The 21,439-nt window shown below is 39.8% G+C and overlaps 1 protein-coding gene across 1 annotated transcript in view; it reads left to right on the top strand.

Moving 5' to 3' along the window:
- The window catches only part of LOC118998467 (myopalladin-like), a gene marked incomplete at its 3' end in the record, with an annotated part of 60,409 nt that extends 43,980 nt beyond the window's left edge, over window positions 1-16,429 (top strand). The window contains exons 8-12 of the mRNA XM_037062656.1: window positions 1,005-1,028; window positions 3,585-3,701; window positions 4,214-4,586; window positions 15,328-15,918; window positions 16,291-16,429. Of these exons, the coding sequence (XP_036918551.1) occupies window positions 1,005-1,028; window positions 3,585-3,701; window positions 4,214-4,586; window positions 15,328-15,918; window positions 16,291-16,429 (1,244 nt within the window). The remainder of the gene's footprint in view (window positions 1-1,004; window positions 1,029-3,584; window positions 3,702-4,213; window positions 4,587-15,327; window positions 15,919-16,290) is intronic.
- Between the last annotated feature and the right edge of the window lie 5,010 nt (window positions 16,430-21,439).

Raw genomic sequence — 21,439 nt, 5'->3', positions numbered from 1 at the left:
CACTTCACTAATTAGATGTGGATGGGAACTTTTCCATATTTACTTGGTCTTTGTATTTCTTTATTTTTAAATTACCTGTTCATATCCTTTGCTCATTTTTATATTAGGTTTTTTATTGTAAGAATTACTTATATATTCAAGCGGTTAATTCTTCTCTTCTTGTCATGTAAGTGCGTTCATCTTGACCCATTTCAGCATAAAACACATTGAAATTTATCTGCTTTTTTGATCATTTGTTTCTGCCTCTCACAAAACTGTAGTACGAATCAGTATGATATATGAATCAAGCTACCATTAAGTTTAACAGCAGTGGCAGCAACAATAATATATTCTGAGTAGCGCTAAAACTGATGAAAAAGAAAACTTCAATATTCTATCAGTGTAGAAGATTGTAACTTGAGACTACTGACTGCGTACCTGAAATTTGGTAAACATTAATTGCACACCTGTATGCAGGACCATGTAGGCATTTTCAGGAACACAAAAAACTTTTGAGATAAAGGACCGGCTCTCAAGGGACCTGCCATCTAATCTTGAAGCTCTTAATATTAGAAACCTTAGAGCAGGAGGTACACTTTACACTTCATTGGGATGTGAGAGCCCAAGGACAAAAATAATCTCTCAGTCTTCACAAAGTCTCAGTCTTTTTTTTTCTTCGGGTAAGGCTGAATGGTTACCAATAAAAGCCAGTGGTTCCTGAATCCCAGCTAACTCAGTAACTTTCTTCACCTAAGGTTCACATGTCTCAAGTGCAACCCAGGTGTGTCTCAAGATATGGCAACATCACTTAGTGAGCAACTCTCTCGCTGTCCTTCTGTCACAACCTTCTGGTCCCCTTGGAGGCCACTGGTGCTTAGGTCATTTTACTTAACATTTACAGCTTAACCTTAACAAGTCACTCATGTGTATGCAAGTGACTATGAAATTCTACAGAAAGCTTCTAATGAAAATAGAGTCTGTCAGTAAAATAAATGCTAAGACTCTTCTAATTTTTTTTCTTTTAGAACCTCGATCCATGGCAGAGCCAGGTAAATATTATTTTAACTTTAATTTATTAGTATGTGATCAATAATTTGATACATATAACAAAACATATTGGAATTACACTGGTGTCAAGAAAAAATGAAAAATGAAGTTGTAGGGAAAAAATCCAAACCAACCCTAGCTATTACTGTGAAGAAAGAAAGGAGAGCATGTGCAAATTTGGAATATGTATCCACTACCTAATGTGAATGCAGTTAGTTCTTGGTATTGAGGAATGTTTCTTAGGAATATCTTCCCTCTTTCTTTGTCCCCTACTCATGAACCCCCCAAACTGAGCAGAGCAATTTCCATACTAGATCAATTCCAACTTTGTGGCCTATGATTCTGAAAACTTATGCATCAGATTTTGGAATTTGCAGAATCAAGACAATGTCCGTGGTGGTATTAGATTTAGTTGGAAGGACACTAAGATGACACGGAAGTGGCAAGCAGGTGAAGCTCTTACCTCTGAAAAATACAAGTCACTCACAATCCAAACATAAACACCTGAATGTTCTCTTTGTGATCACCCTGAAATGTCACATTGTATTTTTACCACTGGGTAAGAATGATGGTTTGGGATTTGATTGTTATAACTCTCTTCTGGAAACTGAATGGAAAGGCATTTCTGAACATCCATATTGCATAGCTCTGCACTAGGCCCTTGGCGATACATAGTACAGACCAGAAGGATCTTATTCTTGCATTGTATGTAGTGGTATATTTTCCCCCTTGAAAATATTTCAAGCTTTTGACGCGTTCATCCAAAGCAGGTATTTTCACTAGGCAGCCTCATATACAAAATAATTTCATAGCCACCCAAAAGTGGTCCCTGCCCACAATGAATCCTGCCTTTCCCAGCTTCATCATCTAAAATCTCACAGCCCGAGAGTTCTTCCTTCCATCTTATATAATTCAAGCGCCCTTTGGAGACAAAAATGCTTTATATTATCAGGCAGGTATGGTGTAGAGAGAAAGAATTTATCAGATAATTTTCTGAGAGCAAGTTACTGAAAAAGGAAAGTATGAATGTCTGGGAAGGGGAACACAGAGGAGGAAGCTCAGTCAAGGGCTCAGAAAAAGGACAGAGAGCCATGGAAACCAAACTTTGCCTATCATTTAGGATTCTTTGGGCAGTAAGTAAAGAAGTCCTAGATAAAAGTGACTTCAGCTATTAGAAAAATGTATTTCTCACATAGCAATGTGCCCTAAGAAATGGCAGTCTTGAGACTGGTTACTTTAGTATCTCAGAGATCATCAGGGCCAATTTTTTTTCACTTTCCATTCTGCTATTCTCAGAGTATCCTCTTAGGCTGATTCTCTCATATACCCAAGATCATTGCCACAATTTGGGTATTAAATGCAGATGATAATATTCAGAGGCAAAAATAGGGAATAACACTGTCTGCCATCCCATGTAAAGAACACGAGCAACTTTCTGACAAACTCCCCAGGTGACTTTCCCCGATATCTCATTGACCAGAATCGTGCATCACATGCCATCACTTAGCAAGAATAGAGTTAGCGTGAGTGGCTTAGCGTGACTAATCACAATTCGCCACCTGAGGCTGGGCAAGGCCAGCTTCCTGTGAAACATATGATCTCTCCCAGGAGCGGAGACAAAGTTAGGAGGAATCTGTTAACCAGGAGGAGGGAGGATGTAGAGTTACTGAGCAGGTACTCAACGCTGTCTGCCATGACCTCCCGTCCAGCTTTCCTGGAGGTTGTCCCGCTAATTATCTTAGTTACGAAACACTGAGATGTCAAGTTTCTCCTTCTATAACCGTGCTTTTCTACTCAGTGATAATTGGAGGCTTACACTACGGTCTCACCTGTCTCTTCATTTGCTGCCAAGGAATGTCAACTCTAAGAATTTTAGACTGTAAATATATGGCTCTATCTGGGAATCACTTCTGTGGTTATTCAAAAGGGGGTTCATATTCTGTATTGGAATAATCCACAAGAATCACCATAGTATTACAAAGGGAAAAAATGCATTTCGCATGTCTTTCACCCAGAATTTCAAGTTATTCTACTGACTAATTACTATTGCTACTAGCCAAGCAAAATATTTATTGTCCAGTTTTAAGTTGTGGCCTTCCTTTAGAAGTACCTCACTACAAACATTTCCCACAGAAATGGTGAGAGACCTGGGTTTAAAAAAATTTTATTAACCCTTTTATTTCACACAAACCTCCTTTTGCTTCAACTCCTAATTTGTTTTTGTGATTTTTAAGATTATTGTTCCTCAGTTCTACTTTGCTCATCTGAACTGACAACATGAAAGTAGAAGATAATTTCAGAATCCATAATATATTATAGTATCATAAAGTTCTCTTGTCAATAGTCTGTCTAAATGGACTATTTGTTCTATCTGCTTTGACTAATTTAGCCTGCTAATCGGTCAATTCAATTAAAAACATTGTACTAATTATTTTCAAAAAATTAATGTAATCAACTTCTTATATTGACTCACATAGAATTACCATCTAATATCAGTAAATTCCATTATTCCATTTTCATAATTATGTCAGTAACCATTTTGTTTTATTGGCATTTAGAGGAGATTTGTACTTTGGTCATTGCTGAAGTGTTTGCAGAAGACTCTGGGTGCTTCACATGTACTGCAAGCAATAAATACGGCACAGTGTCAAGCATTGCACAACTCGATGTAAGAGGTAAGGGCCCTTTAAGTGCCAGAACAATTTACACTATGACTTTGAACATGAGTATGGCCCTGGCTGGTGTAGCTCAGTGAATATGAGTATGCAGAGTTTGTTTTCTTTCCTTACTGCTTTTCATATGAAACTTACTTGGCTCTCCTTTTAAAAATTCAATTATTGAAGAAAGTGTTCTTGAACAATATCCAGTTTTCAACTTATTGCATTTATAACCATCACCACCACCCCAGCTGCTCTATTGTTATCTATTATACTTCCTAAGAAAACATCTCTTTTGTTTTACTTAAACTTCCAATATTCTTTCCAAAACAGTATTTAAATTTTTTGTTTAGTTTTTTCCTGTGTCCTCACCATTCTTTAATGCCCCAGACTATACTCCCCGTGTTTGACAAGCATTTTCCCTTTAGCATAATCATCTGGTTTGCACACATGACCCAACTCATGGCTACAATCCTGTCTCAAGCTTATTGAGTTAGGCTGACAGCTCAGGCCCACTATTGTCGTTTCAGGAAATGAAGACCTCAGAAACAATGGGTCTCTTCACCCAGCCAATTCCACCACCAACCTGGCTGTTACTGAGCAACAGTCATCCCCACCCAACCCAGAGCCTCCTTCTGTGGAACAACCCCCTAAACCCAAACTGGAAGGAGTTCTGGTGAACCACAATGAGCCCCGGTCCAGCTCGAGGATCGGGCTCCGCGTACACTTCAACCTGCCTGAAGATGACAAAGGAAGCGAAGTGTCCTCTGAGGGTGGCATGGTGACTCCCAACCAGATCAGGCCTGATTCTTTCCTGGAGAAATTCAATGGACAGCCAGCAAAAATCTCTGAGCCTTCTTCACCTGTCAAAGAGCCCCCTCCAGTCCTGGCCAAACCCAAACTGTAAGTAAAAATTACAACGGATAACTAAGCATGCCTGTGAGCTTTTCTGAGTCTTGCCTTCTTAAAAATGATGGAGCTACAAAGGGGAATTACAAAATGAGAAAATACACTTTAAGTGCTTTAAAAACCATATATCCTTACACCAACCTAAGGGTACCATCACTATCATCCTTACTATTAATAATCTACCTCCAAGAAGTGTTACCCCTAAACTAGCTCAAAAATATGTTTGTCTAATATTAACCAAACTGTCCAAGTAGAGTGTTTCTAAACTCCTGTTATAAAGCCCTTTCTTGCCTCCAATAATCCCAATTGTCTATAATTTCATCCTTATATTTCCCATTTCTGCTTCAACTCAAGCTTTTGTAGTCATTATGGAAAAGATATTTGGTATTTTTTTGATGGTTCTGTGCTGTGGCTAGATAAGCTATAGTAGCCCCAGTGGGTTGTGCATAAAAATAACCCACTGGCTGATTACTTTGTAAAAGAACTTGATTTTATTCATGGCATCAACACGTGCAGCCAAAGACCACACTTCCTCGCCTCCTACATGGGGTGAAAGAAGAAGCCATGTGTCTCAGACTCATCTCAGGAGACTGATGTGGCCAGAGAGCCTCGTCAGAGACACGTTGTGATGTTTAAAGTGCGTCATAGTAAAGCAAGTGTAGAACATGATGCTATTACTATGCTCTGTTTTCTCCACACATCAAAATGGTAAAACTTATGTTTATATTACATAAACCTTTGGCTCTCAGCATTAAAATCTGTAGTGTCAGCACTCCCATCATGTGTTTCTCAGTGCTGACCACAAGATGTTCATTTCACGTATTTCATCTTGTTTAGTTTTATATTTTTCTCACTACCATGTAAGGCAAAATTTGGGGCATAAAATTAAATGTTATGAAACATGCTTCGTAGCAAGTGGTATCCAGAATTGTCTCTGGCCCCTCAGAGTTCTGCTGGCCCCAGAAGAGAGGAATCCACTCATAGTAAGTAGAGGGGGAGAGGATGTAGCAGGGGTCTCTGCAGGAATGGGAAACCAAACACAGCCATGCCCTGCACAGAGAAGGGGGTTGGGAGCTCGGATCACATCGTTAGTCCAACCTCTGTCTGCCTCTCACTCTCCGTCTTCTTGAGTACTTCCTTGTCTCCTCTTTGCACGTCCACTCCACTGTTCTTGCTTTGAAGATGTATCTGTTCACGCTTGGCCCATGATGGCATGTTTTGTTCTACATCACAATTTGTGTCAAGTTCCACTGCTAACTAAATCGTTCTCAACAGCTCAATTCCAAATACCAATTGGTCCAGCCTGGTCAAGTGTGGAGGACTTAATACTTGGAGGGAAGGAGAGTCAAACGGATCACAGACTGGGGCAGGAGTGGGGGTAGCGGCAGAAAGGATGGGGCAGAGAGGGGAGTTGTGGGAATGAGTAACCCAAAACAATATCGTTTGGGCATTGCCTCCTTGGTAGGGCCTCCTCTTACCCAGGGACTGTTTACAGGCTATGAGGTATGTCAATTTGGATCAGGTTTAGTTTCATGTTGCAAAAACCCCAAACTAACAGTGGGTTAAACACATGAGTGTTTCTTATTCTCTCAAAGGAAGGCATTAGATGGGTGGCTGGGGCTGTTATGATGGCTCTGTAATCATTGGGAGCCCAGTCTCCTATCCTGCTCTGCCAGCTTTAGCACTGGCTGCTTCTCCAGGTCCCCTCATGGTCCAAGATGGTGGTCCGGTCCTCACACCTGCATTTCAAGCAGCAAGAAGAACAGTGTGTGAAAGTCCTGATGTCAGAGTCCTTTTAGAAGCTTTCTTGGTCTTACCCAAATCTTCTGCTTATATCTCATTGGCCAGAACTTAATCACGCATTATACTAGTCACAAAGGAGGCGAGAAAGTGTGGTCTTTGGCTGCACCTATTGATGCCATGAACAAAATCAAGTTCTTTTATAAAGTAATCAGCCAGTGGTATCTGCCAGGTGAGACTTTGAATGAATACAAAACTTCTTTCTACTAAATTATATAGTGACACCCTCTAAAAATGTAGTCCTCAGCACTGTATAATTCTTCAATATTTTTTTGTCTTTTTAAAGTTTTCTCTTAATTGTGTACATAGAGGTTTGTATTAGTGTAGATACAGGTGCATGCTCACACACATGCATCTTTAGTGAATCCACATGCCTACAACCTTGTCTTATTGGTTTCAGCCTCATCCAAGTTAATCTTTTATTGCATTAAAATATGTTGCCCTGGCTGGTGTAGCTCAGTAGACTGAACATGGGCCTGTGAACCAGACAATCATGGTTCGATTCCCAGTCAGGGCACATGCCTGGGTTGCAGGCCAGTTCCCAGTGGGGGACACACGAGAGGCAACCACACATTAATGTTTCTCTCCCTCTCTCCTTCCCTTCCCCTCTAAGGCTAAATAAATAAAATCTTTAAAAACATATGTTGATTCTCTGAACAATCTTCTCAAGGATACAACTTTCTGCTTGTTCCTTCAATTTGCCATTCATATGAACACCAGACATATTTCTTGGAGATCTTAAAAGTGCAACAGAAAGGGGAGCTGTCATTTTTAAACACCTATCATCAGAGCCTAGATAATTCAGACTTTGAAATTTTCAACTTGAATATCAAGCTGTCTGGATCAATGATTCATCATCCTGGCTACTCTCTAGAATAAAATATAGAGCTTTTAAAAAATATTCATTCCTTCCCTCCCAGTTGAATCAGCATTGCTCCACAGACTATTTTAATGTACACCTGGGTCAGAAACTACCAGTTTGAAGGTGGACAACCTGAACTGCATCCCTTTGTAACCCCATCGTACCCCCTCACACACCCCTCCACACCCAGGAAAAAAAAGTAATTACATTTAAAGTGAGTAAAATGTCCGATGAAAATAAAAATGTACTGGAAAGCCTACACTTTGGGACAAGTATTTCTTTAGAACAGTGTTGCACACAGTCCTGGGTGCTATTAGGTGGAGATCACCTATAGCATCAAGCAAGAATCACCTAGAGCCTTGCTGCTTACAGCATTATATCACCCAGAAGCTTAGTAAAATGCAGAATCGCAGGTCCCACGGCCCCTCCTGAATCAGCAGCTCTGGGGGTGGGGCCCGGAAATCTGTGTTTTAACAAGAGCCTCCAGAGACTTCTTAGGTTCACTGAAGTTTAAGAATCACTGACCTACATTTTAAAAGATGATAATAACTAGATCTGGATCCATTCTCACACTGATTAGCAATTGGGATAGGGATGTCTAAATCAATGAGGTTTCTTTGTCTTTTATGCTACCCAGGAGATTCTAATGGGCAGCCAGCAGGCTAAGCACTGCTCAAACCACAGCTAAAAGATGATGGCAAAGGCGTGTTTACTCAGAATTAGTGATCCTAATTAGTGCTGTGCTGGCAAATGTTTTAACTATGGACAGAGGCAAGGAAGCCTTGACTGTATCATTTGCAAGTCCCACCCCACCCCAAGAGGGCTGACTGTGAGCTACAAAAGAAGGGTCATTGACCTGGGAATAGGGATGAGATGTGTATAATCTCCTCTCCAGAGTCAGCTCCAGCACGCAGTGCCCAAAATTGTTGTTGCCAAAACTGCTTTCACAGGTACTTGATACAGTATCCCAAGTGTGTTTTGTTGTGTTTGTCATTGACGTTTGATCTTGTCAGTTCAAAATCCCTAAGAAATTATTTTGTATTCCAGAAACCACAAGAAACATCCTTATAATTCTGAAATTGATATTCATTCTCACAAAATTTGAAATTTATATTCGTAGTTTAGAAACCAAAAAATATATAAGGGCCATCAATGTTTGACCACTATACATTTTTGGTGATTTATTTATCAATTCTCACAACAGAATCTACAGATGTTACTTATTTCTATTCAATTAGGAAAATCGGGGTCAGAAAAGTCTAGAAACTTCCCAAAGCCATACAGATAATGAGTGGTAGAGGCAGGATCAGGAGCTAAATCTGCGTGTCTGCAGAACCCATATTCTAATGCTTAAGTTGTGGCAACAGAGGAGATATTTTCAAGTAACCCAAGAAAGCGGATAACTCTATTGGAAGAAAGCTTGGGTATAAAGCTGATTTCAGCGGCCTCGTTTGATTCATCCATTTTGAAGAGAGGGGCGTTCGTCCCTACACGGGTCTCCCAACCAAGGAGCGGGGGAGGGGTGCGGGGAGCTCGAGAAGCCCCTACTCTGCGTTCTGCGGCCTCAGGCCCCGGGGACGCAGCCGCGTGCGCGGGCTGAGTGCGTCTTGTGCTTTGGCTTCTCCTCTCCGTCCGGAGTCTCAGCTTGTCAGCAATAGGAAGGTCGTTGATTATTCAGTTTCAGGAATATAATGATGTTGATGAAGATGACGAGGGAGAGTCAGGCCCTCCAGCTAAGAAAATTCGGTCGAGAGGCTGAAAGTAAGAGGCGATCTGGAGAGAATTCACAGGAAAATTGTGAAGACTCAGAAGAAAGAGATGTGAAGACGAAGAAGGATGATTCTCACTCAGCAGAGGACAGTGAAGATGAAAAAGAAGATGCTAAGAAATGTGCGCCAGCAACGGCAGGCAGCCTCGAAAACAGCTCCTGAACAGAGAGAGATGCGCGTGGAAGAAGAAGTGGAGATGCGCGTGGAAGAACGAGCGGAGAACGAGAGGAGGACGAGGCAGCGTTCCAGGAGCTAGATTCCCGCGGCGATGAAGATTTCCTAACGCTAGACCACGACGATAGTGACTGCGCCACTTCAAAAAAGAAAAACAAAAAGATGATTAGAGAGAAAAAATGCCCAAACCCAGGCTAAGGGCTTCGGTGACGCCAAGTCCTGTGAAAGGCACAGAGAGAAAAAAAGAGAGAAAAAAAAAAGAGAGAGAGAGAAAAAAAAAAGAAAAAAAAAAGGCACAGAGAAAATGGTCGCCCCCCAGCTTCAAAGCCATCAGAAGGAGAAGACCCTTCCTCCCAAAGCAGAGGACGAGGAACCAGAAAGCCCTTCAGAAAAGAAAACATTGACGAGCCCTGCACTGAGAAGCCTGGGGAAGAAGCCCGGTCTGGGCAGGGTTAGAAGTGATGGTGGTTTGCGAGAGATTTTATTTAAGAAAAAATAAAAGGAAAAAATAAAAAAGGATGGGGGAGAGAAAACCTATGTAAGATAAAACAGTTTTGACGAAGGCTTGACTCATGGGCTTTCAATGCTTTTTTCCCCCTCTTGTTGAAAATGGCATTTTCTCTTTAAAAAAATTTTTAAATTAAGAAAACCATCGCATGTTTAATTTACCTTTTTGTCTATTGGTCCTTTCTTTGCCACCACCCTCTCTTCTCTGGCCTTTTCAATGAAAGCCACGTCAAATTAATCACTGGATTGACTGCTTCATCTTTTTATTTTTAATGAATAAAAAATTCAACTGTATACCACAGTTGTAAAACGATAAGATTTGAGATGAACACTATGGAAATGTTGCTTTTTGCTAAACAGTAGCAAATTGAGCAGTAACCAAAAAAACCATACAAGGGTTTTAGTTAAAAATGACTGCTTCTTTCTCTACTTGGACTTTTTAAAAAATCAATTGTTATCTAGTAAAAGTTTATTTTTTTACCCAGGGGGCAGGGCAGGAAGTAGGTTACCTGACCTTGTTTGAGGGTATGGGTTTTGTTTGTTTTTTTAATCCATCACTAGGTATCTCAAAGAAATTCAAAGCCAGTAATTCTTTTATTCTGCTCCAATCTTTAAGGAATTAAAAAATAAATAAAAATAAAAACAACCTCCAAAACTTAAATTGTGTTTAATTTCTTATTTTATTATCTAACTGTCCACGTTTTAAAAGCTATACATATCCTGTTTCTTGGGTAAAATTTTACCAAGGGTAAAAAAAAAAAAACAACCTAGAACATAGGCCCAGGCTGAGGCTGTGCCGGTAGTGGGTCTGTGTTGCAGCTTAAGAGCCCTGAGCTTGGGGGTGAGGGCCTGTGAGGGGTTGGGGCACTGGGCCAAAAAGGGGAAGGCATTGAGAAGTACAGATTGGTAGTTATGAAACAGTCATGGGGATGTATAATATAGCATAGGAGATATAGTCATTAATATTGTAATAACCATGTATGGTGCCATTTGAGTACTGGGAATATCAGGGGGAGCACTTTGTGAAGTGTACAATTGTCTCACCACTAGGCTGTACACCTGAAATCAATACAAAATAACAATGAATGTAAACTGTAATTGAAAATTTTTAATTAATAAAATAAAATAAAAACTCTGAAAAATAAGCCCTAGAATTTAAATAGCAAGCTCTATATATCACAGTGGATTTCTTCTCAAACTGACAATGTTTAGGTTTAAAGCAAATAAAATACCAGTTAATGTGAAATTTGAAAAATAAAATAAAATAATCTTTATAGCAGCAAGATATGAGCAGCTAACCTTATAGCAATTTATAACAGGCTGTTACTTTGAATTAGACAGGTTATTCAGGATTTTAGAACTAGTATGCTTTACAATTAATCTTCCTTTTATTTTTTCATCAACATTGTTTCTTCATTATTAAACATATATAAATAAATTCCATATGTTATCTGTAAATAGCCACTGGTTATTTCTGTTACATGTATATATAGAAAGATTTTTGAGCCCTGGATAGCTCATACTATCTCAGGCATATTTCTATTTCCTATAGTACCTAGGAAACTAGATGAATAGAAGATTTAATAAAAGTTTGTTGAAAAATGGAATTGACACCTTGCCTTGATGTAATGAATGAGTGAATCCAAACAGCTATTTTAAATATCTTCTGAAACAATAGAATTTAAGTTAAAAAATTTTAAAACCTGTTCAAACAAAAAAAGATGTTATTCTAAATGCATTCTTAGTTTTCATTTAAAACTAAAGGAAAATAAGAATCAAATAATACCAAATAACTTCCTGACCCATTTTATCAACCCTGTCTTTCTAAGATTACTTCCTTTTCATATACTACTTTTGCTACTTCCATAACCATAGTAAAGTATTTATGCAATGTCACCAGATTAAAATTTACTCAGACAACAATACAAACATGTCCTGAAAACTACATAGCATTGTCTTTAGTCTATAGAACTCACAGAATGTGACCTCATGAATATGTGGTCCATTAAAAATTTTTAAGCATATTTTATTGACCACACAATTACAGTTGTCCCATTTTTTCCTCCCCCTTATTCCCCTCCACTCTGCATAATCCTTCCCTCCAGCATTCCAGCACCCCTTAGTTCATGACCATGGGTCATACATCTAAGTTCTCCAGCTTCTTCATTTCCTATACTATTCTTAACCTGCTGTCTATTTTGTATCTACCAATTATGCTTCTTTTTTTAAGTATATTTTATTGAATATGCTATTATGGTTTTCCCAGTTTCTTCCCCTTTATCCCCCATCCACCCTGCACCCGCCAACCCTCCAGCATTCCCCCTCCTTAGTTCATGTCCATGGGTTGTACATATAAGTTCTTTGAATTCTCTCTTTCCTATACCATTTTTGACCTCTCCCCATCCATTTTATGTCTACCAGTTATGCTTCTTATTCCCTGTACCTTTTCCCCCCATTCTTCCCTTCCCCCTCACCACTGAAAACCCTCCATGTGATGTCCATTTCTCAGCCATTTCTCAGATTCTGTTCCTGTTCTAGTGGTTTGCTTAGTTTTGTTTTTGTTGTTTTTCTCTTTTTTTAGGTTCATTTGTTGATAGTTGTGAGTTTGTTGTCATTTTACTGTTCATAGTTTTTGAACTTCTTCAATTTCTTAGATAAGTCCCTTTAACAGTTCATATAATAAGGGCTTGGTGATGATGAACTCCTTCAACTTGACCTTATCTGGGAAGAACTTTATCTGCCCTTCCATTTTAAATGAAAACTTTGCTGGATAAAGTAAGTCCTTGGATATAGGTCCTTGCCTTTCATGACTTTGAATACTTCTTTGCAGCCCCTTCTTGCCTGCAAGGTTTCTTTTCAGAAATCAGCTGATAGCCTGATGGGCACTACTTTGTAGGTAACTCTCTCCTTTCCTCCTGCTGCTTTTAAGATTCTCTGTTTATCTTTAATCTTGGGTCACTTAATTATGATGTGCCTTGGTGTGTTTCTCTGTGGGTCCAACTTTTTTGGGACTCTCTGAGCTTCCTGGAGTTCCTGGAAGTCTATTTCCTTTGCCAGATTGGGGAAGTTTTCCTTCATTATTTGTTTAAATAAGCTTTCCATTTCTTGCTCTTGTTCTTCTCTTTCTGGCACCCCTATAATTTGAATATGGGAACATTTAAAGTTGTCCCAGAGTTTTCTAAGCCTCTCTTCATTTTTTTGAATTCTTGTTTCTTCATTCTGTTCCATTTGGATGTTTATTTGTTCCTTTTGTTGGAAATCATTGATTTGAGTCCTGGTTTCCTTCCTGTCACTGTTCATTCCCTGAATATTGTGCGTTATTTCATTTTGGGTATCCTTCATTTGTTCTTTCATTTTGTGACCCAACTCAATAAATTCTGTGAGCATTCTGATTACCAGGGCTTTGAACTCTCCATCAGATAGGTTGGCCATCTCCTCATCACTTAGCTCTCTTTCTGGCATTTTGCTCTGTTCTTTCATTTGGGCCCTATTTCTTTGTCTCTGTGCACCTGCTAAGTTGTAAGGGGGTAGGGCCCCAGGTAGGGCAGGGCAACCCTCCTTGCTGCCCTGCTGCCTGTCTGTGGGGGAGGGAACAATGCCGCCTGCTCAGCTCTCACCCTGACTTCAGTCACTTCCCCCCCCTACCCACAAGTGAATTGCGCCCTTATGGTGCTGATTCCCGGGTGGGTGGGTTTGTGTACGTCCTAGGACCCTGTGGGTCCCTCCAACAGACTCTCCTATGAAACTGGGAGTTTCTCCCACTGCTGTAATCCCCACAGTTTTTTACAGCCGGAGGTTTTGAGGCTTTTTTTCCCCATACAGGGCCCTGGGTTGCATGGTCTGTCTCATTCCCTAGTTGTTCCTCTTAGTTTATCTGCACACAAATCTGGGACCACCTAGACTGCCAGCCACCTCCTTTCTGAGTATCCTCTCCACCGCAGCTGCCCAGCTGTGCCCTTCCTACCAGTCTGGACAAATGTTTCTCTTTTAACTCCTTGGTTGTCAGGTTTCTATATAGTTTGATTTCCTGGCAATTCTGATTGTTTTTTATTTTTAAGTTGGTTATTATCCTTCTTTTGGTTGTGTGAGGAAGCAAAGTGTATTTACCTATGCCTCCATTTTGGCCAGAAGTCCCATTAAAAATTTAAAGGTTGTATATTTTCACACCATTGGGGAAGTCAACACTAGCAGAAACAATGTTAATTGTATACACTTTTTCAAAGGATAATCTAACAAAAATATTTCTGCTTCTGTTAATTGCTCAATCTTTCATGTACAATAAAATAAAGAGGAGGAGGAGAAAGAAGTTACCATGGCAAGTGAAATTCTTAGTTTAACTCAAGGCAAAAGTTTTCATAGCCGAACAAAGGATTACAGAATGTGTAGTATTTGACAGCAGTAATGAAAGTGGAGATGAGTCTCTATTAGTGAGTTACTTTTCCATATATTGTGTATCAGAAATGTTAATGAAGGAAAAGAAAAAGTTAAACTCCAAATATTAAGAAAAATCAAGGTTCAGAGAACCTTCTGGTTCAAAATTATTGCTATTGGTGTTGACTTTCTTGATGGCAAGCAAATATAAAACCTTTCAGTTTTAATAGATCTCATGTTCAACAGATCACTGTCTATGTTTCAGAAGCAACTTAAACTTCCAAAGAGCGTAAAACCGCAGTGGTCTTGGGGCACTGCAGTCTCACTTGAAGACATTCCTATGGTTACTCATTTAAGAGCAGCTTGTCCTAAACAGCAAAGTTTGATAGACAACTTCTTGTATATATGACCTTTGGACATTTTTATTCATTAAAAATAACTGGTTTACTCAAAGAAATTAGACCATGGGGCTTGAGGCAAAACATGTGATGCTTCTGTGACTCAGGTTCCTATACAAATGAACAAACTGCTCCCAGTTTCTCCGTTTCTCCATTCTCTTCCTTTCTCCATTTAAGAACAAAAAATTAAAAAAGAAAGTCTAAGGCAATGTTTATAATTAGGAGGACCGTATAATTGATCATTTAAACAATGGCATTTTTTAGACTGCGAAAGACTGTTAATAATTACTACAGGAAAACAGGAGTAAACCAAGACAGTCTAGAATGGTTTGGGATATATGGTTACCTTTTCTATAAAGCTCTGTCATCAGGGGAGGATGAGGAACACATGTAGCTGCTTTGCAAAGGTTATCTCTAAAATGAGACAGTGAAGAATACAGCACATTGGCTTGGAGAATTCAGGCCCCTTCAGTAACTTGCATCAGCTTGTGGCCCAGTACATTCTGTCCCAAAGCTGAAACACTGTCTGTTCATCTCAACTTTGAGCACTCCCAACAAAAGGACCATTGTTTCTATTTCTTTTTTTTAATTTGTTAATATAAATGTTAAAATTGGGCAGCTATGTTGCACAACTCCAAGGTCACAACAACAGAATAAAATGTGAATGACGCCTCCTAGAGTTACTGTGTATCACTCTGGCCTTGTCCTTCTTACAGACAATAACACAGATTTAGAAAGGAGAAACAACTCCCAAGGAATTGGTTAGCAGATGTCTGGCAACTATGAGTGTGCTTTCTTAATCAGCCGATGGTGACGATTTTCCTGCCCTCTCCCACCCTTGCTTTATTGCACAGAGACTCCAGTCAGCTTCAGCAGCTCCACAACCAAGTCTTACTGGAGCAACAGCAGTTGCAAAACTCATCCCCTTCATCTCCTAAGGAGTTTCCTTTCAACATGAGCGTCTTGAACTCCACTGCTCCCCCAGCGGTGACGACGTCCAGCAAGCACATCAAGTCCCCCTCATCCCAGACGTTCAGCTTGGCGCGGCCAAAGCATTTTTTCCCCTCCACAAGCACCGCCGCAGCAGCCACGTCCCCTTCCAGCTCTCCAGTGCTCACCCTGAGCAGCACTCCCCAAACCATTCGGAGGACAGTGAGCAAAGAAAACCTCCTAGCTTCCCACCCCTTCGTGCAAGCCAAATCTCTAGGAGCAGTTTCTGTTCAAAACGAGCCACCCCCTCAAGGTCCAATCGAGCCAGCACAACTGCCACTCGCATTTTCCATCTCCGGCGGAAACCAGTTTCAGCCGCACTGCGTGTCCCCAACTCCTGTCTCTCCTACCAGCCGCATTCAGAATCCAGTGGCTTTCCTCAGCTCCGTCCTGCCTTCTCTCCCTGCCATCCCACCCACCAATTCCATGGGGCTGCCTAGAAGCGCACCATCCACGTAAGTGTCTTTGCAGTTTCTTGGTGTAAAACATGTCAGTTGACAAGGAACACACACATAAGATAGCTTGGTCTGGGACAGGAGTGTCATTTACTGGGCTCCTGAATAATCCTATCTCTTAGACACAAAGTGGATCAAACACCTTAGGACAAAGGGCATGATTACTTTAAATAATTTTTAGCTCTTAAAATATCGAAGACACCTCTACAAACACAGACTCTGGGCAGTGCTCAACTTTTCACACAAGATGCCATCCATAAGTGCTTGATGACTCCTGGTGTCTGGTTGCCATTTCAACCGCTCTGATTTCTAGGCCTTCCTACACTGACCAGTGCTTTTCATGGGTGTGTCAGGTATGACTTTATTTTACAGGCCATCCCAGGGACTCATGAAGAAAAGTACAAAGTCTCCCCAGCCAGTGAATGATGATTCCATTCGTGAAACTAAGAATACAGTAATTCTAGACTTGGGGAAAAAAATGAATTTCAGTGATGTCAGATCAAACCAGCAGGTAAGATTATCGGGTTCAGGTAGTTTATTGAAATTTTGCTGTAAGGGAAAAAAATCGCTTAATTCAGTGTTTCTTTGGGTGCTCAGGTCATCTGACCTCAGTGAGATTGTCACAGCAGTCTTAGAAGGTAGAGCACAGATTCACCAAGGGTCATGCAGTAAACTCCATTCACATAGACTTGAAGTTCTTGATTACTCCTTGAGTTTAACTCAGTTTACCTTATTTACAAGGGTTTACTAAAACAAAATATGTTAAAGAAGCAGAGAGACAAGATAGTCAACTGTCTGTTCTAAGAGTCCTCAGCTCAGTTTTGGTGAAAACCATCATGTATTTGGGATATCCCAATACTGGAGCCTTGAGATGATCCCGACTTTTAGGAACTGGGTAACAGCTGTCCCTTATCTGACTCCTTCAACCTAATAAGCCTGAGATCTGCTCACCAATTCCTCTCAATCTTTGCATTAGGTCAAAACATGTGAAATAGCCATTAGGCAATATCCTGTGGTCAGTCTGTACAAATCTTCCCTTACTCGTAAATGTTTACACTAAAGGAGAAAGACATATGTGAGCATCAAATAAAAGAAAGATAGACAGTTTTCTTATTTGAGTCATTTATTTTTGCATTTATAAGGTGTTTTTGTAAACAAATTATTACAATTATTACATTGTAATCATCTAACTCTTGATTTATCTGCCAGCGTGGGAACTGATAAAATCTACTTTGAAATAAAATGTAAAAGTTCAATCAAAACTATATGCCAGCCCTGGCCAGTGTAGCTCAATTGGTTGGTGTCATCCTGTAACTGAAAGGTTGTAGGTTCGATTCCCTGTCAGGGCACATACCCACACTGCGGTTCAATCCCCGGTTCGCATGCATATGATCCTCAGTCCAGGAGCATATGGGAGGCAACCAACTGATTCTTCTCTCTTGCATCAGTGTTTCTCTCCCTCCTCTCTCTCTAAAAGTAATAAAAAAAACTGTATGCCAAATATTGTGGAATTTGTGACACAAGTGTTGTAAATAAGGCTCAAAATAAGGCTCCAGACCTTCCTGCTGTTTTTCTTAGTGTTTCTGTCTCGTTTCCAGTGGACCATGGTTGTACTATATTTTATAATTGTTTTAAATGTTGGGCAATTTTTACTGATTGGATTCTTTTGAAAATATGTTGCTTAAAATCTTTCTAAAGCTGACTTTAAACTATTGAATTGAAGCAGAATGTTTTGGCTTGCCATAATTGAATACACTTCTCATGTATTATTTCACTAAATTACATATATTTCTGAGGGGCAAATACCAAGGCAACTATTCTTCTCTCCATTTCCTAGATAGGGAAAACTGAGGCACAGTTGTCAAACTGTCAGTGGTGGAACTACAACTGGAGCCCTGGTCTCTGTACACTTTCCACGTAACTGTTTTATGACAACAGTTACCTTCAAGCCTTATAAATGTTGCTCTGTCTAATGCAGATTTATTCTCCTATAATACTGTCATCTATTTGTGGTTGTTAATCCTTCTAAATGTCATTGAAATCAGAGCTGTGGTCAGCCTATAACTCAGACAGGGAGCAATTAGAACCCTGAAAAATGATACCAGGTCAGCACACAAGCTATTTGGTTCGTCTGTAGGTACATCCATGCTAATCCATTGTCCGGCTCAGGAGAAAGCAGTGTTTTTCTTTTAATTACCTGAAATGAGAGCACACGTAAACATGAATTTCCATGAGGTTGAATGCCCAAAACACAAGAACTCTTTATTAAACCTCCATTATGAATTTATTTTAGGGCTAACAGTAGAACAATCTCAAAAACATCTCTTTGATCTTGGCTGGTATGGCTCAGTGGATTGAGTGACGGCCTGCAAACCCAAGGGTCACAGGTTTGATTCCCATGCCTGGACTGTGGGCCAGATCCCCAGTAGGGGACACATTTGAGGCAACCACACATTGATGTTTCTCTCCCCCTCTTTCTCTGTCCCTTCCCCTCTCTCTAAAAATAAACAAAAAGGTCTTTTTAAAACACAAACAAACATCTCTTTGGCCTTCCCCAGAGAACTCAGTTGGTTAGGGCATTGTCCTGATAGGCCAAGGTTGTGGGTTCCATCCCCACTCAGGGCACATACAAGAATATGGCAATGAATGTATAAATAAGTGGAACTACACACCTCTCTCTTTCTCTCTCTCCCTCCCTCCCTCTCCTTGTTCCTCTCACTTTCAAATCAAAGTACAAAAAATTTTTTTAAATCACAGTAGTCTCCATCTAAATATATGTGCCATGCATCAGTGTTCTTCAGAGAATTATTATGGTAGATTAGTCTTAGATTGCCCTCTATGCATTGGATAATGAAAACCAAACTGCGTAAATGCAGTTCAAGAAACTAAGGAGCTGTCTGAGATGGAATGCTTCATTACGTTGTAGTTGTTGATTCTGAGCAAGTTTTGAGGAATAAAATGATGACCATATTATAAAATTGTTTTATTCATTGTTGCCTTGGGAAGTGATAATGAAAATATCATGAAGAACTGTCTAAAATGCATTGTGGCCCATTAGTAAACTTAAGAAGAAAATTTGCTTAGAAAAGTAGAGAACAATCATGAAAAAACACTGCGTATTGGTAGCCATCTATACCTGCAGCCTGGGGGAATCAAAATGATCGGTCTTCTTACTCTCGTATCAGCCCACACATTCAAGGGGGAAGCAAGTGATTTCTTTTAAAGAGCATGCATTTGTTTCTGTTTCTTTGTTTGTTTTCTGTTTTTGCTTTGAAATGTTTAGATCCAGAAAGCTGGGTTCTCTTTCCCTATTTGATTCCTAAGCAAATGAAGGATAGTAACTGTCCTAGAACATTTGTGTAGTCCAGGATTACTACATTATGCTGAGCATGAAAATAAACCACAAGTCAAACTTCTAAATTATTTTTTTAGAAAAGGAGCTCCCTTTGCCATATCTACACTTTTATTTCTCTGTTGTAATATTCCAGCATTTTTCTCTAACTTGTTTTATATAATCTCTAATTATTAATTAACATTTACTTGTTGGTTCTTGGAACTTTGTGCCATACAAAGATGTCATCAGATGTTCTTATGTATCCTTTCAGATATTCATATTTATTAAAATGTTTAGCTTTCTAATCTGACAGCAAATTTTCCCTGGGATGGAGATAAGCCAAGAGAGAAGTGCCCGATTTCAAGATTTTGGCTGCATCACTTCTCACTTTAAAGGGTATTATTCACCACCAGAGGATCTTCACTGAACATCAGTGAACTGAAATGGTTTAGGGCTGCGAGGTGAATCTGAGAGTCAGAGGAACCCAGGGTCATAAAGTGTAGTGCAGCCCTCACAACCAATGGCTCTGATCCACACATGACTTAGCATGATGTTCTGAACCCAGTAAATGTTTATCAACTGTAAATCTCTAACTACACACATATACATTTAATGTCTTGTTTTAACTTTCCTCCTTGACCTCATTTCTCTTGAAACCTTCCAATTTCTTTGTTTTGTTCCTCCCTCCCTTTTTTAAAAGTAATGCTTCTTTAAAACTGCCTGCAGTTCCTAGATACTCCCCATATGAAAGGGGGTGAGGGGAGGCTGGAAATAAGTGCCTAATTTAAAACCCCTTAGTCATTTCCTCTATTTAAATTTTACCTCTTTCATCTCTACCATGAATTCTTTATAAAACCCTCATTTGTGAGCAGTCTTGCCACCCATTCCTTTTCTTTCTTTTTTTTTTTATTGTTGTTCAAGAAGAATTGTCTCCATTTTCTCCCCACCCCAGCCATCTCCACCTCCCACCCTCGATCCTACCCCCTTTGGCTTTGTCCATGTGTCCTTTGTACATGTTCTTGACAACCCTTCCCCCTTTTCCCCCCATTATCCCCTCCCACCTCCCTCTGGTTACTAACAGTTTGTTCTTAATTCCAATGTCTCTGGTTATATTTTGCTCGCTTCTTTGTTTTGTTGATTAGGTACCACTTATGGTGAGATAATATGGTATTTGTCTTTCACCATCTGGCTTATTACACTTAGGATAATGCTCTCCAGATCCACCTGTGCTGTCGTGAAAGGTAGAAGCTCCTTCTTTCTTTCTGCTGCATAGTATTCCATCATGTAAATGTACCATAGTTTTTTGATCCACTTATTTACTGATGGGCACTTAGGTTGCTTCCAGCACTTGGCTATGGTAAATTGTGCTGCTATGAACATTGGGGTGCATATTCTATTGAACTGGTGTCTCAGGATTCTTAGAATATAGTCCCAACAGTGGAATTGCTGGGTCAAAAGGCAGTTACATTTTTAGTTTTCTGAGAAAATTCCATATTGTTTTCCACAGTGGCTGTGGTACAGCCACTGTTTATTCTTTCCTTTATGTCTTTTGCTCTAGGGGACACATCAGTGACAATATTGCTGCATGGAATATCTGAGATTGTCCTCCCTGTGTTCTCCTCTAGGACTTTTATGGTTTCACAATTTATATTTAAGTCTTTTATCCACCTTGAGTTTATTTTTGTGTATGGTGTAAGTTTGTGATCAAGTTTAATTTTTCTGCACATAGCTGTCCAAATCTCCCAACACCATTTGTTGAAGAGGCTATTTTCACTCCACTTTATGCTTTTGCCCCCTTTGTTGAATATTAATTGGCCATAGAGACATGGGTTTATTTCTGGGATTTCTATTCTGTTCCATTGTTCTATGTGTTTGTTTTTGTTTTGTTTTTTAATGTATTTTATTGATTATGCTATTACAATTGTCCTATTTTTCCTCCCTTTATTCCCCTCCACCCTGCACACCCCCTCCAACCCCTCATTCCTTCCCCCATTTTAGTTCATGTCTAAGGGTCGAACATATAAGTTCTTTGGCTTCTATATTTCCTATACTATTCTTAACCTCCCCTGTCTATTTTGCACCTACCTATTCTGCTTCTTATTCCCTGTACCTTTTCCCACTATTCTGCCCCTCTCCCTCCCCACTAATAACCCTCCATGTGATCTCCGTTTCTGTGATTCTGTCCCT

Source organism: Sturnira hondurensis, unplaced genomic scaffold (genome assembly GCF_014824575.4).
Source record: "Sturnira hondurensis isolate 20B ecotype Veracruz unplaced genomic scaffold, ASM1482457v3 Scaffold0014302, whole genome shotgun sequence".
Lineage (NCBI taxonomy): Eukaryota > Metazoa > Chordata > Mammalia > Chiroptera > Phyllostomidae > Sturnira > Sturnira hondurensis.
This window is presented reverse-complemented; position numbering and strand designations above follow the sequence as displayed.